At 40.1% G+C, this 17,919-nt stretch overlaps 1 protein-coding gene across 1 annotated transcript in view; it reads right to left on the reverse strand.

Annotated features, from left to right (window-relative positions):
* Positions 1-17,919, reverse strand: part of atrnl1b (attractin-like 1b) — a 1,080,114-nt gene that overhangs the window by 70,530 nt on the left and 991,665 nt on the right. Inside the window, exon 28 of the mRNA XM_041209279.1 lies at positions 2,373-2,487. Within this exon, the coding sequence (XP_041065213.1) occupies positions 2,373-2,487 (115 nt within the window). The remainder of the gene's footprint in view (positions 1-2,372; positions 2,488-17,919) is intronic.

The raw sequence follows: 17,919 nt of genomic DNA on the forward strand, positions 1-17,919 counted from the left end.
TGAGAGCATCCAGGACACACCTGTGGTCACAAGAGCATATTGGGCATACCAAGATGTACTGATAGCCCAAGATGGCATCTTGTACAAAGGAAATAGAGTAATCATCCCTAAGGAGATGAGAGGAGAGATGCTGAAGCACATCCATGCAAGCCATCAAGGAATTGAATCGAGTCTGAGAAAAGTAAGAGAAGTACTCTACCGGTCAAACATGAGCAATGAAGTGAAAGACCACATTGGCAGTGTGATGCATGTAAAGAGTACTAAGTTAAACAAGCTAAAGAGCCGTTAATGATGCATGATGTCCCAGACATACCATGGATGAAGCTGGGGGTAGACCTCTTCACTATAGCAGGAACTGATCATCTTATCACAAAAGACTACTATTCTGACTACTGGGAGTTAGGCCAGCTGACTTCAATGATGACATAGAAATAGTAGAATGCCTGAAAGCACGCTTCCGTTGTTAATGGCATTCCAGGCATTGAGATGAGTGACAATGATCCTCAGTTCATGCATGAAGAATTTAGCCATTTCACAAAGGATTAGGAAATTCAACACTACACATCATGTCCGCACCATTGTCAGTCGAATGGGAAGGCTGAGGCAGCCGGTCAGGAAGAAGGGATCTCATCAACTGTACTGAGTACAGAACTACCATCAATCCCAGAGGCCCATGTGTCCCCAACAACCACAATGCAACAGTAACAGTTACCAGGGAAACAAATGCCACAGGAACAACACTCACTGGACAAGGAATATCACTCTGTGATGTATAGTGGGTAATTTGGGTAACTCACAGTTACACATGATCATGCATGCAAATTTATCTTTTGTTTGCTAGGAAAAGGGGGATGTTTGGGTTTGAAATGTGATCAATTTTACACGTCCCATCTGGCTTTCCATAGTCAGGTGACTTCTGTCATGAGTCAGTTCAATTAAGACCTCTCACTGACAAGGCGCTGATGGAACAATGCTGTCTGTAAACATGAAACAGCTGGAAATGGTTTATTTGATCTGAGTTACCAAAGGCATGGTTGCAGGGGGCGAGTGATGGAAGAGCAGGTGTTGTGCCTTGCTTTAACAGCAGGCCAATTGACAAATCATTACAGGAAGTTGGCATCTTAACCCTGTCTCTAGCTGGAGAAAGTGACAACAGATAGTCAATTTTTGAGTAAGAGAATAAGGGACAACAAATAAGGTAGTTTGTGCAACTTTTATTTGCTCATCACCTGAAGAGAATGTTCGATATCAGAAACTTCTAACAAGTACACCTCTTTATTACAGTGTTATTTTTAAACTTGTTGCATGAAACACTACCGGCAGAGAATAGTAACAATGGCAACTGATCAGCAACTTGTCAAAATTAAAGCGAATGAAAGCTCAACAAATGAGAGCTCTTTTTGCTTGAAAGCAGCCTCCATCTAGACTACTTAATAAGCTGGATTTAACGGTCCTCTGATGGTGGGTTTGAAAACGGACGGGAGCAGGGGGTGTGCTCGTAAAATCCAGCACATGGCCTCGCGCCATCTACCTGCCTTTCCCGGACATGTATCAAATTTTACAGGGAGTGGTGGATGTGGCAGGCGACTTGCCCGCCCTTGGGGCTCTTAAGTGACCAATTAATCTCTAACAGTGAAACCATCCAGGCTTGGTGTCAGGCAGATTTCAGAACATGTCACATAACCCCCTTCATTTTACCTTAAAGACACCCTGACCCAAAACAAAACAATCTTATACACCTCATAATTGTAACAATATTATAAAAAGGATATAGACACTGGAGAGGGTGCAAAGAAAGTTTACAGGGATGATACCAAAAATGTATTGGTATAAATATCAGAAAATTAGATGATCAGGTTAGGTCTCTTTTGTCCTGGAAAAAGACTAAAAGGCGACTTAATAGGGGTTTTTAAATTTTTGAAAGGTTTTGATAGAGATGTACAGAATGTTCTCGCTTATGGGGAAGAGCATAACTAGAGACCATCAGTATAAGATATTCATCAAGAAATAGAACAGAAAATTCAGAAGAAACTTCTTGACACAAAAAGTGGTAAGAATGCAGAACTAGCTACTGCAGGGAATGGTTGATGAAAGTAGTATAAATACATTGAAAGGGAAGCTAGACAAGCATATGATGGAGAAGGAAATAAAGGATTACAATGATAGATTTAGATGAGGAAAGTTGGGAGGAAGCTCAACTGGAGCATAAACAGCAGCATAAACTGTTTGGGCTGAATGGCCTGTTTCTGTGCCGTACATCCTATACAACTTCATGTAATCCCATGTAAATTCCTTTGCCAGATAAATTTTGAGAAAACAATCCTCAATCCTTTTCGCGGATTTAGAACACCAAATTAAAATACTTGTCTCACCTGTTTGACCAGGAGGAGGGGTGCCAGTTGGACCTCGTGGTAGACATATAAAAACTGTCAAAACCGCAGCTTTATTTCCTGAGCAAGGCTCCACAGCAATAGGTTTGGGGGCTCCCTGTAAAATATGAAACACTATATATAAAACCAAAGCTGCCAAACAAAGATTGTCTAGTAACTACTGTGGTGCAGTATATTGTGTCTTCTTCATTATCACAGCATGAAAATTTGTAATACAAAGCTGGCCACAACATTAGTCAAAGCTTGCAGTTTAAGTGGAACCGCACTAGAACTAAACTTAGTTTATTTAATTACAGTTCTATGCCCAAGCAAACAAAAGGCACATACAAGTGGAACTCAAGATTTCACATAAGTCATGGAAATCTTAAAGCTGAACTGAAAACTAGTTGAAATAAATTTAATAACCTAAGAAAAACATAAATGCAAAAACATGATGCACAGTTCAAAAGATTTTAATGAGAAAGTGGTGACACTCAGTCATAACCTTTAACTGATGATAAGGTGATTTGTTTATGAAATGCTCAGATGCAAAGTGAAACAGAAAATTTAGGTCAGAGATAACCATCACACTCAGGTATATTTTCAAGTTTAAATGGTTTGACTCATTTATCCATCGCTAGCATAATAGATTTTTTTAAATCACAAAATGATGTAGAAATATTCATTGATGCAAAGTGGCATTCAAATGAAATTCATTATAGTGATGCCAGTCAATTTGTCTGATTTATATATAGTGTTACTTTATTACACCTACATTTCAGATGATCATTAGTTACAATTCAAAAGACACGAAGAAGAAGAACAATTAGGATTTCCAAGATATCAACTTGGTTGTCGCATATTTCAACGTTTCTATATTTGAACAAATTGGAGATTGCTTAGCTTTAAGTTCCATTCATTTTAATTGATGAACAATAACTCTTCAAACTTGTCGTTTATGTTCGTATATTCAGGTCCTGGCCTATTTTCTGTCCTTTCAACTGCACTCTCATAAAAGTTATGGCAAGAGCACTCAAGAGAAAATGAGGGATTTGAGCCCCTGTATAGGAACATTGACTATTAAACCCAATTAGCCATTTCTTTGGACTGATCTCTACCTTAAATGCCTACCTTCTATTACATCATTCCAGAAATTGACCCTGCCACTTCTAGAGCATATATATTTTCAATTCAATGACTTTCTCTAGTGGTATGTTCCACAGTGTAAAAGGAAAAAATGTGTTTCACTTTCATTCTTACTTATGACTTCCTAATTATTAATCTGTGCCTCCTGTTACTTTATTCCTTTGTCACAGTGAACAACCTGTCAAGATTATCTTTGTCATTCCCCTTGTTAGTAACTTAAAATACGTCACCTCAGTGTCTCTCCTAATCCAAAGAGTACAAGTGAACTTAACCATTTCTCATGATGTAGTTCCTTCATACCTTTTCACTCCCAAAAGTTTTAATATCCCTTTTTAATGACTAGGCATTGAAACTATATACAATATTTCATATAACAATAAAGAAAAATAATGCAATGTCAAAAATCTGAAATAGAGATGGTTTGTCTAGTGGTTTGCAACTGAAAGATCAATTTATCTGTTCTCTCCATGGTCCAGATGGAGCTTAATTAACCCTTATAGAGCAACAAAACAATGCAATCCATCTCATGTTGGGTTCCTTGCCCAAAGCAATTTATTAAAAGGAATTTATTAATTCCTTGATATTTAAAAATGTAAAATAGCAGTAAAGCCTGCACAAATGGACTCTCCCAAACAATGAACACTTATTCTGAGACCCGAATAGCATACATGGTAAAATATACAAGAGGCAACATACCCCCTAATTCTTTCTTGTAGTGCGTGGACCCTTCAAATTTTTCTGCAGATCACACAAATGCCGTAACTTAAAGGAGCCAACTCATGGGAAACCTGCGCAGAAAATTCTGGGTTGCTACATGGCCACACAGTTTACAGGGAACATTGCAAGAGGCACGCTGAAACCATAGATTCTCACAAATTACGAACCACGGTGTCTATGTGTGGGTGTATGGGGTGTGGGTGTGAATGTGAATGTCTGTGGAGGTGGGTTGTTGGGGTGGGGGGTAGTGTGGTTTGTGTCTGTGAGTATTTTGTACATGTGTGTATGTGTTTGCATTAATGTCTATGTCTGCGCTTTTGCTATGTGCAGCTCGAAGCTCATATTAAGAAACAATAACACTGCAGTTGTGATACATCTCTAAAATACTGTGTCCCTGAACAACGTCAGCTCATATCAGGGGTTTAGTGTAATGTATGTCAGGGTATAGCTAATACTCTGCACCTCCAGGTGAGTTCCATTTATAGCACTCTTTAAAAGTAGATTGAGTGGACACTATGTTCTCCTTAATTAGAGAAATGTCTATAGCAGAACATTTTCACATAGGTAAACTTCTTGTTATGTTTAAGAGCAGAATGCTGCAGCAAGCTGGGGAGATGACAATTCACCATCATGTTTAAAGATGCTGAGAAAATCACACAGCCTGCTGAGCAAGTTTCTGCTTGTTAAGTGGAAGCTACTGTTAAGGGTTTCCAGCAGCTCTGTGTCTTTATGACAGAATCAGAGAGTGAGAACAAAGTATCTTCTCAAAAGTGACAGAAACTAAGAGATCAAAAAAGAGATTTAAATATCTGCAGCTCAAACAATGTGCAGAGGTGGACTGGTTCTCCTGAAAAGACACAAAATTCTTTGGGATTATCATATATAAGGGAGCTTCTGATAGTACAGTACTGTGCAACCATTCAAAGGAACACTCAGGAATTATTCCGATTTCCCATATCATCAGTCCAGACCTGGTGTATGCTTAAAATAAAGTAACATTATAGAAATTAGAGGTATGCTGGATTCAGAAGAAAACGTCATGGGCATGAAGGTCATTTCAAAGCATTGTATTGTTCAGGAGATTCTAAATATCCAAGATGTGCAAGAATGTTTGAAACATTATTTCAAAAACTAAACACCAAGTAATCCCATTAAGAAACAATTTATGAATATAAATGAGTATGTTCTTAACTCTTCAGCTGCATTCCACATTTCATCTTTATGAAACAGGTGACTTTCACTGTGCTAATTCAAATGTCACTCTTGACCAGTCTCCCTGGTTTCATGCTGAGAACATGACTTTTAAAAAAATTTGTTTGTGGGATATGAGTATCGCTGGCGAAGTTATCATTGGTTGCTCATTCCCAATTGCTCTTGAGAAGGTGATGGTGAGCCATCTTCTTAAGCTGCAATCCATCTGATGTAGGTACACCCACAGTGTTGTAAGGGAGGGGTTTCCAGAATTTTGATCCAATGGAGTGAAGGAACAGCAAAATAGTTTCACATCAGGATGGTGTGTGATTTGGAGGGGAATTTGTAAGTGGTGGTGTTTCCATGTGTCTCCTGTCCTTGTCCTTCTAGATGGTAGAGGTTGTGGGTTTGGAAGATGCTGTCAAAGGAGGCTTGGCGAGTTGCTGCATGTGATTTGTAGACTGTGTGCTGGAGCGAATATTTAGGGTGGTGCATGATCAAGCAGGCTGCTTTGTCCTGCATGGTGTCCAGCTTCTTGTGTGTTGTTGGAGTTGTACTCATCTAAGCAGGCACAGAGCATTCCATCACACTCCTGACTTGTGCCATGTAGATGGTGGACAGATCTTGTGGAGGTGAGCTAGTTGCTACAGAATTCCCAACCTTTGACCTGCTCTTGTAGCCACAGTATTTACGTGGCTCGTTCAATTAATTTCCTGGTCAAAGATAAGCCCTAGGATGTTGATAGTGCGGGATTCAGCAATGGTAATGCTGTTGAATGTCAAAGGGGCGGGGGGGGGGGGGGGGGGGGGGGGGGGGGGGGCAGGGGGGGGCGGGGGGTGGTGGTGGTGGTGGTGGTGGTGGTGGTGGAGATGGTCATTGCCTGGCTTGAATGTTGCTCCTCACTTATGAGCCCAAGCCTGATTGGTGTCCAGGTCTTGCAGCCTGCATGCATGGACTGCTTCATTATCTGAGGAGTTGCGAATGGTACTAAACACTGCACAATCATCAGCAAACATCCCCACTTCTGGCCTTAAATTGGAGGGAACGTCATTGATGAAGCAGCTGGAGATTGTTAGGTCTAGGACCACACCCTGAGGAACTCCTGCAGTGATGTCCTGGGGCTGAGATGATTGACCTCCAACAACCACTACCATCTTCCTGTGTGTTAGCTAAGGCTAAAACAGAGGAGAGCTTTCCTCCTGATTCTCATCGACTTCAATTTTGCTAGGGCTCCTTGATGCCACAATCGGTCAAATGCTGCCTTGATGTCAAGGGCAGTCACTCTCACCTAAGTTCAGCTCTTTTGTCCAAGGTATATTGACATCAGGAACCAAGTGGCCGTGGCAGAACCCAAACTGAGCATCAGTGAGCAGGTTATTGGTGAGTTGGTGCCACTTAGTACTGTCAGTGACATCTTTCATCACTTTGCTGATGTTTGACAGTTAACTGATGGGTTGGTAATTGACTGTAATGGATGTGTCCTGCTTTTTGTGGACAGGACACAGCTGGACAATTTTCCTCACTGTTGGGCAGATGCCAGTGTTGTAGCTGGACTAGAATAGCTTGGCTAGGGGTGCAGCTATTTATGGAACACAAGTCTTCAGTACAATAGCCAGGATGTTGTCAGGATCCATTGTCTTTGCTGTGTCGAATGCCTTGAGCCATTCCTTGATATTACATAAAGTGAATTGAATTGGCTGAAGACTGGCATTTGTGACAATGGAGTCTTTAGGAAGAAGCTGGCAGACCATGGTTGCGAATGCTTCAGCCTTGTGTTTTGCACTTAAGTGCTGAATAGATGCCCCCATCATTGAGGATGAGGATGTTTGTGCAGCCTTCTCCTCTGGTTTGTTGTTTAATTGTCCACCATCATTCATGACTGGATGTGACAGGACTACAGAGTTTTGATCTAATCGGTTGGGTGTGGGATCACTTTGATCTGTCTATTCCGTGCCGCTTCCACTGTTTAGCATGCATGTATTCTTGTGTAGTAGCTTCAGCAGATTTGCACCTTATTTTTAAGTATGCCTGGTGCTCTCCTACACTCCTCATTAGGGTCCTGCCTGTGACAAGCACATGGTTTAATAGCTCTTCGGAGCATTTTACCTGAGAAGGTTTTTATCAAGACAAGCCATTGAAGACAATAGTCAATTCTGTTTTCTATAGGATAATTTGACAAATTGAGTGGTATGTAAAGATGTTATTATAATAGTATTGAGATTCCATTTATTACTGAATCTACTCTAGCATTTCAAGTATTTTTTAGTTATCGTGACATTGAAGAATTTATTGCTAATAGTCAGATGTGAATTGCCTTACTGTAAGATCATATTAATAGGCTAAGCTGTCAAGTAATATCAAGATCTAAAAACATAAAAGTCACAACGTAATATCCCAGAATTGAGGACTTCACTGGATTAAAATAAGCAACTCTATTTAATATGTTGTAGTTTATTATTCTTTTGAAGTATAATATCTTATAATTACATTGATGATAAAATTGGTGCATAGCGAAACTACCACAACAGGGTACTCTAACCATCCATAGGCAGTGGTAAAGTATAAGCCTATTGTACCTATCCTTAATGACCCTTATTTCAGAGATTTCCTAGGAACATTAGAAACAATGTTAAATCCTGGGCAAAAGTAGGTTTTATTCGGTTTCTGCAATGTACCAGGATTTAACATAGAACCGCCACAGATCATGTAATTTAGAGATAATGACAATTACCAAAATGCAAACATTTCGGGCAAGCTTTTCAAGACACCACCAATGTGGAAATGTGCCCACATTAAGAACAATCACATCTGAACTCAATATTTCAAATACTAAGGTCAAAGATATAGCTGAAAATCATTATGTTATTAATTCTTAAATGATTTCATGTTTCACAAAGACTAGTATTGAAAATTATCAGATGTCCTTGAGTTATCATTTAATACAATTTCTGGAAATATCTTTCATTACACCAAAAGTTATTCTGCTGCATCATAAAAACTTTCTGCGGCTTGGTGATTTATAGCATGCTTTCTTTTCCATTAACCTACAATAAAACACCAACATTTTTGGCTAGGGTTAGAAATAGTGTTGTTTTGCTGAACAATTTATCAGGGTGGATCATGTGAAGTTAGTCTGTGCAGAAAATGTTTTAATAAGTTAAACTCATTAGCTCTTGACTAGCAAAAGGGTTTCTGGAGCTTTTAGTTTCATCACCATGTAAATGTGATATCATTGAATGGGGAGCATCGCGAGTTATGCATTTATTCCCTCATCTTTTGGAACATAAGAAAGGCAAGGAACGACCATCAACCCATGAAGCTTGCCCAAATCAACACATACACCATGCCTTAATGCACAATTTCCTGACAAAGGTAAAAAAAAATGGAAAATATGTCCAAATCAGGCAAAAATTGTACCAGTTTTGTAAAGTGATGTGAGGCTCCTGGAGATCCAGAAAATATCAATTTGAATGTATTACCAATCTGCAGATCTAAAATCATCATCTCAGACTAGAAAGGATGTTAATCTTGTAGACACAAATATCTACATGGCTGGGCCAGTTAAGTTTCTGCTCTATGGTGACCCCAAGGACATTGATGGTAAGGGATCCAATGATGGTAATGCTATTGAATGCCAAGGGGAGATAGTTAGATTCTCTTGGAGATGGTCATTGCCTGACACTTTTGTAGCACAAATGTTACTTACCACTTATCAGTTCAAGTGTAAATGTTGTCCAGATCTTGCTGCCTGAGGGAATAGATTACTTCATTATCTAAGGAATTGCAATTGGAACTGAACATTGATGGAAGGAAGATCAATGATGAAGCAGCTGAAGATGGTTGGTGCCCAGGAAACTGCCCTGAAGAACTTGTCCAACATTGCCCTGTGCTGAGATGATTGTCAACTATTCTAGGTGTGATTCCAGCCAGTGGAGAATTTTCTCCATGATTCCCATTGATGGCAATTTTGCTAGGACTCCTGGTGCCACCCTGATCAACTGCTGCCTTGATGTCAACAGCAGTCACTCTCACCTCACCTCTGGATTTCAGCTCTCCTGTCCATGTTTAGACAAAGGCTGAAATGAGATCCAGAGCCGAGCAGTCCTGGCAGAACTCCACATCCCAGCAATTAACATATTTTGAAAAAAAAATTACTATTTCTGACAAAACAATCATTTTTTTATATTATTAAAACTGTAATGAACTAGTAATTAAATAAAATTGTGTATAATCTATGCCTTCATTAAAAAAATCATCAATTTTTAAAGCCAATTATAGCTGTCATCTATATTGTCCTTTACACTAACAGGTGAGAATTCCACAGCAGTACCACTAAATGCTGCGATAAACTATTTTAATCCATGAATAAACTCAAAATCGGCCAATTATTTCACATAGCTTGCAGGAGAAGAATATATGGTAGATAAAGCTTGATATAGCACAGTTCTAATAGCACAGTACTAATATGAGATTAAACGGTAACTGTAAAAAGACAATGTAGGATTATGATTCAGTCACAAGATTAATGCAGTTGAAAACACTGGTGCACAAAATATTAACACAAAATAACTATATAACAATGAATTACCTTTTTTACTCTAATTATGAACATTTGGCTAATGTACTATTTGGGACTGCCATTACGTTATTTGTAATGCTTGATGTCAGTACTTTTAATATAAAGGACTTTATTTTCCTTCTCATAAAATTGTTTCTTCTGAACTGAAAAGAAGGTTCTTTTCTTTCAAGCAAGAAGGCTTTTTAAAAAAACGTTCTCTCTACTAATATCTATGTAATTCCTATTCGTCAGGTGGCTCCTGTCTGTAGATTTCTATAGCGTTAATAGCATTCCATAATTGAGCTATGAGGAAGCATGCTTGAGAGATCCAATAAGACATTCCACCCTGGTCAACATTCCATCCTGGACAACATTCCATCCTGGACAACATTCCATCCTGGACAACATTCCATCCTGGCCAAACTTCCTTTCATCAGCATATGAAAAAGTGGAGAATGTCAAACCCAAAATAGTGAAGAGGGAATTTGGGACACTCCAATTATATTCTAAATGGGCAATTTCCTTATTGTACATGACCAGTTCAGAGCTTCACCTCCTTGAAACCAATGCAGTGGGGATGGAATTCCCTGTGTATTTGTGCCAGAGAACCCTGGGCTAAAGAGCTCAAATTCCCTGCAATTAAGTTGCTTGCAAAATTATGCTGAGAGCTTCAGGTACAGTAGAAAACAGTCATTTTCTAGGGGGATTTTTTTTGTAATTTTTGAATGATTTTTAAAATTTATCCTCATTGAGAACAGTATTTCTGTTTCTTTGAATGAAGTTTTATGCATCAATGTAAGTTATATTAAAAATTGTAAAGCTTGCACAATTGAAAATTTTAAACATATTGTGCTTAATAATGGGCAATACTAATGGTCAACTGACTAGAATTTGCTTCCTTAAAGAAGAAAGATATGGGGCTGATTTTTCCATTCGTCGGGTGGGCGGGCCTGACTCAATCATGGACGGGCTATTTGGCCCATCATGTTTATAAAAGGGCAATTCACCTAGTGCCACTTTCCTGTCTTTTTTCCACAGCCCTGGAAACTTTTCTTCTTCAGATAAAGATCCAATTCTCCTTTGAAAGCCATTTTGATTCTGCCTCCACCACACTCTCAGGCAGTGCATTCCAGATCCCAACCAATTACTGGGTAAATAAATTTTTTCTCATGTTACTGTTGCTTCTTTTGTCAAACACCTTAAATCAGTCTTTTCTTGTTCGTGGTTCTTCCACCAATGGGAACAGTTTTTCCCTATCTACTGGGTCAAAATCCTGGAGCTCCCTCCCTAACAGCACTGTGGGTGTACCTACACCACATGGACTGCAACAGTTCAAGAAGGCAGCTCACCACCTTCTCAAGGGCAATTAGGGATGAGCAATAAATGCTGACCTAGCCAGTGATGCCCATGCCCCTTGAATGAATAAAAAGAACTCTGCCCAAATGCCTCATTATTTTCTGTACCTCCATCAAATCTCCTCTGAACCTTCTTTTCTCTAGGGAGAACAGCCCCAGCTTCTCCGATCTATCCACTTAACTGAAGCTCTTTATCCCTGGAACCATTTTCATGAATCTTTTCTACACCCTCTCTGATGCCTTCACATCCTTCCTAAAGTGTGGTGCCCAGAACTAGATGCAATAATCCAACTCACGCCAAACCCCTGTTTTATACAGGTTTATCATAATTTCCTTGCTTTTGTACTCCATACCCTCATTTATAAAGTCCATGATGCTGTATGCTTTATTAGCTGTGCTCTCAACCTGCCTTACAATCTTCAATTATTTGTGCATATATGCCCCCAGGTCCCTCTCCTCCTGCACCCCCTTTAGAATTGTACCCTTTATTTTACACTGCCTCTCCCTATTTTTCCTTCCAAAATGAATCACTTTACACTTCTTTGCATTAAATTTCAGCTGCTTATTCTTTCAACCTCTCTATATTCTTCTGAAGATTAACACTATCATCCTCACTGTAATACTTCTAAGTTTTGTGTCATCCCCAAATTTTGAAATTGTGCCCTGTACACTAAAGGCTAGATCATCAGGAAGAATAGAGGTCCTAATACTAACCCCGGGCAACGCACAAAACCTTCTGCCACTTTGAAAAACAACCATTCATCACTACTCTTCCTGTTACTCAGCCAATTTTGTATCCACATTGCTGCTATCCCTTTATTCCATGATTTCTAACCTTGCTCACAAGTTTGTTGTGGCATTTTATTGAATGCCTTTTGATATCACATGTCCTACTTAACCCTCATCTATCCTGTTACCTTATCAAAAAACTCAAGCAAGTTAGTTATCACTTTTTGCAATTTAACAACTCCTTGTAGAAAAAATCTTTTGGAGGGCTTTCACAGATCTTTGGTTCATTACAATACAGAGACATTTTCCATTTGTTAATCCAATGAAATGGGGTCATGTAGTCCTCTCTGATGATTCATCAGGTAAATGCGCTAATGAGGTGCTGGAATCAGTGGTTTAAATGCTTGTTTGTGTTGAATTAGTTGATCTAATCTGGGTTGTGGAACAGGTACTGCAATTAGCAGTAGTAATCCTGAGTTATTAGTTGGTGACATCATTCAAAAGCACAGTATTGGATTCCACATGTTGCTGACATCATATAGCTTTACCTTTCCACCTCCTTTTTGATTTTAATATTTTATTTCAATCTCCAAAGCTTCCCTTGGTTGTTCTCTTTTTTGAGGCTTTTCAGTAACACACCCATTTCTTTTTCTCACAGTCTTTATGAAATTAACTAGGACGTTTACAGGAAACAGAATACGTCTCATTGCTGTCCACTAACATTATTGCTATCTGCTAACATTACTGCCATTACATTTGCATAATTATATACATGTCTGGCTTTACCAGGTGAAACTTAATCTTACTTCTGTGATAAACTGAATTTTCATTTAGAGACACCTCCGAGACATTTAAAAACATCACAAAGACAAATTAGAAATGTGTAATTAAATTTAGAATTTCTGATGGTGTCTTTTAAATATCTAAAGTGTATTTCCATATATCTAAATGGCAATTGAAGAGATCTTGAAATGAATAAAAAGACAAGTATCACTTCTTGCCAATTTTCATTAATCTTGGGGAGGAAATGTCTGATTTTGATTTGATTGTAGTTCATTATATAAATTTCACAGATTGTTGGCTCATTAATAAAACATTTATTGCTTTAGGAGCAAATTTCTGCAGTGCAGCTACAGTGATATTATCTCATTCAAAATGTACTGCAGGAAGAGGTAATGATAACCCATTGACAGCAAGAAGGTTTTATTGCTAGATTTCTTTACAACCAAGTAGATATAATTTAGAATAATTAGCAGATAGATTTCTGTAAAAGATAAGGCAGTGTGAACATGAAAAGCCAATTTTGTCCATCCAATTTCTTTATATTTAAGTCAGCCTTCAAATCCCACACCAAGAAGCTTCATATCTTTCTCCTATCTTGGCATTGCCCATATCCTTCTACTCCCTGTTGGATAAGGAATTTGTTTTCTGTTGCAGTGCTTCAACTGAGTCAGCATTCAAGCTGTTGATTTATTCTAAAAATGAATGTCTTGGAGTGTAAGGCAGTGTAATAATAGCCATTCTCTCTTGTCCTTTGGTATCGTGAAAGAACATTTTCACACCGATCCTACCAATTTGCTCCACAATGGTAGGATAATGAGGGTGTCAAAGGCTTGAAGAAGATACGAAGGAGATTTATTAGAATGGTACCAGGATGAATGGCTTCAGTTTTGTGCAGAGATCAAAGATGCTGGGATTGTTCTTTTTAGAGTAGAGAAGATTAACAGGAGGTTTAAAGAAGGTGTTCAAAATCATGAAGGATTTGACAAGGAGAAACTATTTCTACTGGCAGAAGCATTGATAATCAGAGGACAAAGATGTAAAGTAATTGGCAAAAGAGCCAGCTGAGGTGAGATGAGGCGAATGTGTTTCATGTAGCAAATTATTACAATTTGAATACATTGCCTGAAAGAGTAGTGGATGTAGATTCAACAGTAACTTTCAAAAGGGAATTGGATAAATTGGATAAAATAACCCTCCTTGTCCTTCTTGAACTGTCTGCAGCCTTTGGTATAGTTGACCATACCATCCTCCTCCAATGTTTCTTCATGGTTGTTCAGCTGGGTGGGACTACACTCACTTGGTTCCATTCTTATTTATCTAACAATGTCTTGAGACTCACCTTAAATGGCTTCTCTTCCCACTTTGACATTATTACTTCTGCCCCAGAGATATACCATCATCTCTCTGAACCACCCCTCCATTGCCAGACTGCTTGTTCAACATCCAGTACTAGATGAGCAGAAATTTCCTCAGGAAAATATTGGGAAGATCAAAGTCTTCGGTCCCTGACACAAACTTCATTCACTAACCACTGACTCCATCTCTCTTCCTGGCAATGGTCCGAGGCTGAAACAGACTATTTGCAACTTTGGTGTCATATTTGATTTTGAGATGAGTTTTTGAGCACATAGTCGTAACATCACTAAGACCGCCTATTTTCACCTCTCTATATTGCCCCACTCCATCCCTGCGTTATATTACCTGCCGAAACCCTTATCCTTGCTTTTGTTACCTCTAGGCTTGCCTATTCCAATGTACTCTTGGTTGGTCTCCCACATTCTACACCTCTTTAAATTTAGTGGTTAATCAAAACTCTGCTGCCAGACTCCTTATGATCACCAAATCCAGTTGACCCATCAGCCTTGTGCTTGCTGACTTGCACATTGGCACCAGTCAAGTAACATCTTTATTTTAAAATTGTCAACCTTTTCCAATTATTCTGTGGCCTCATCCTTTCCCTATCCTCCAGCTTTACAACCCTCCAGGGTATCTGCGCTCCTCCAATTCTAGCCTCTTGAGCATTCCCGATTTTAATTGCTCCACTGTTGGCCCTAAGCTCTGGAGTTCCCTCCCTAAACCTCCCCACCCTCTTTCCTCTTTCAAGATGCTCCTTAAGATCTACCTCCTTGATCAAGCTTGTGGTCACATGCATTAATGTGTTCTTATGAGGCTTGGTGTCAAATTTTGTTTTAAAACATTCCTGTGAAGTACCTTGGGATGTTAAACTACATTAAAGGTACGATATAAATACAAGTTGCTATTGCTGAAGGGGGGAAAATTGCAAGGCTATGGGGAAAGAGCAAAAGTGTAGGACAAATTGCATTGTTCTTTTAAAAAGCTGGGGCAGGCATGATGGCAGAATTGTCACCTCCTGAGCTGTAAAATTCTGTGTTTGAATGAATGTAAAAAGTCATGATGGGCTATCCGTTCCTCCTCTAAATGGAGAACCATGGTTACCTGAATCCTTGAAGATTCAGATTTACAAAGGTGAATACCAACACTGTATACTGGTTCATTTATCTTCAATTGATGTCCCTAAGTATAATTTTCCTTATTTTGTGATCCCTATCTACTTGACCTTTAGGCTCTATTTACATCCTAAAATCACAATATAAGATGATTTTAGTTGCATGCTGCAACACTAGGTTAAACAGACTCTTTGAAGTTGCTGTCAGCAATTGACTGTTGAGGCTATTACAACTCACCATTAACCTTGTACACAACTGGTAGATGCCATCTGATTTTTGCAGATTTCCTTTTCTACTTTCAACTGTAGGTCATGTATTCAAATTATTATTTATCCTGGGAAATTATTTAAATATAGTATGCAACTGTATTATTTGCCTAATTATTCTCAGATCATGCCTATCCAAAGTCCGCACAATCACCTAAAACGATTGCTGTTGTCAGTTGTTTTTAAGCATAGTGGTTAGATTTTATGCCTGAAGAAGCTAAGGAAAAGAAAGAGTTAGTATGTAGATTTGAGATTTTAAGTTGTTTCTTGTGAAGAGAATAAAGAAGAAATTTGGTGCATGAGGAGAACTTTCAAGAGTATGTTGGCATACCCATGTAGTTGCGCCTACTGTGGAGCACCTCATAGGTACAATGGGACAGGTAGCTATGTGGTGTCTCAGCAGGCACAGGTTGTGCTTCCTTACCGAAAATGACCAGGTGGCCGCCCAGAGCAGGTGGCAGCCCAGGTCAGCAGCCACGACGTTGTGCGGTTACATGGGTGCAGTGCTGCAAAAGGTTCAACGACCTACTGTGCTAGGGAAGGGTGAGTACCGTGTTGGTATGGAGTAGTGTGAGTCCTTGTGATTTCGGATGGAATCTAAGATGGGAACCAATGGCAACCAGAAATCTGAGAACGCAATTTCAGGCAGTGAAGCAGAGACACAGAAATTAAATGTCCAAATCATTTAATTAGGATTATACTCCCTGTAAATTGGCTTAAAATAAATTTTTAGATGTTGAGAACATTGTTTTTGAAAAACTCTCATGAATTTTATTTACCTATTGGTGGTGGTGTTTTACAGCTTTTTTTATTCACTATTTTTTAAACTGAGGTGAAGTTGTCATTATGACAATGTAACACAATATGCTCTGTTAATATTTTCTTATGATTTATTGATAGTAGTTCCAGATGTTCATTAATGATATATATGTTGCTTCTGTCTTGTCATTGGTGAGAAAAATGGTCATTGAAGATTTACTTTGTGCACTTTATGGACTGAGACCAGAACACATTTACATAGGCCTGAATTTTACCGTTGGTGGGTGGGCACGATCGGCTGGCCTGGGAATGGTTGGGAAATGGGCCTCCGACCGTGATTCCACGCTGGCTGGCTAATTAAGGCCCACCCAGCATGAATTACATCTTGCCAATGGTCAGGAAGGGCCGGGCAAGGGCAGGGGCCTGTCAGGCACCGGATCCAATGAGTGGGCTGTTTAAAAACTGCACAGGCAGCTCCTTGAAGGCTGCCAGGGAAGAACATTTCTTCTGCCTGCTGAAGACCGAAGCTATGGCCTCCATTACGGCTGAAGACACCATGCGGGAGGGGAGGTTGGGTGGACATTCGCCTCAACCCCCCCAGGGTTTTCGTACAAGTGTCTCGTGGTCCTCCTGGAGGAGGTGCCTCCCAGGAGGGATGCCCTCATCCCCAAAGATGGAAGGAGGAGGACACCACACCTAACAAAGAAAGCTTGGGACCAGGTTGCAGCCAGGGGCAGCAGCCACGACGTTGGGCGGTTAAATGGGTGCAGGGCTGCAAAAGGCTGGAAGGGCGAGTGCCGTGTTGGTATGGAGCAGTGTGATGAAGTGTTATGGTCTGGCCTTCCCCCTGTGGAAATCAGGGGTGTTAGAGTCTGAGTGCCAACTGTCAATGACGCTGGAGCTGGCCAAGGGGGTGAGCCCTGGCTGCTTGGACTGAGTGCCTTGTGGCTCGAGGGCCACGACTTGAGTGTGCCCTGTAATGTGATCCACTGGTGGGGTTGGCCAGGCTGCAATGGTGCTGCAGGTAGAGAGTAGACTAATCAATGCTCCTCTGTCCTTTCAGGACAAGACGAGCCAGAACAACATTGAGAGGTCACATACAGGTGGAGGCACCCCAAAACTCCTAGTCCTTACAAGATCCGAGTAGGACGCCTTAGAGCTGGAGAGACACCACGTATCTCGGTCAGCCGGTCCCAGAGGGGCTGGGGTATCAGATGAAGGTATGAGTGCAGTGTACAGAGGTGAAAGTTTCAATTGGTGCAAACATTCTTGTGTAGGCTCATCATTAATAGGACTCTCAAAATTGGAGTCGCCATTGATCATTGAAAGACAATGACACCATGATGCAGATCTCCATTGTCTCACCAGGGTGCCTGGCATGCACAGTGTCAGTGTGATGACTTAACCTAGTCACATGTCATTGTTCTCCCTTAGATTGTCCAGCACGCACACATTCACAGGACCCCGGAGTGCCATCCCTGATGGCAGAGGACCGCCGGGCTTCAGCTACGCCTGCATCACACCTGCTCTCTGAACCAAGTACCAGCGCAGATATCAGATAACGTTGATCATTAGATC

Source organism: Carcharodon carcharias, chromosome 17 (genome assembly GCF_017639515.1).
Source record: "Carcharodon carcharias isolate sCarCar2 chromosome 17, sCarCar2.pri, whole genome shotgun sequence".
Classification (NCBI taxonomy): domain Eukaryota; kingdom Metazoa; phylum Chordata; class Chondrichthyes; order Lamniformes; family Lamnidae; genus Carcharodon; species Carcharodon carcharias.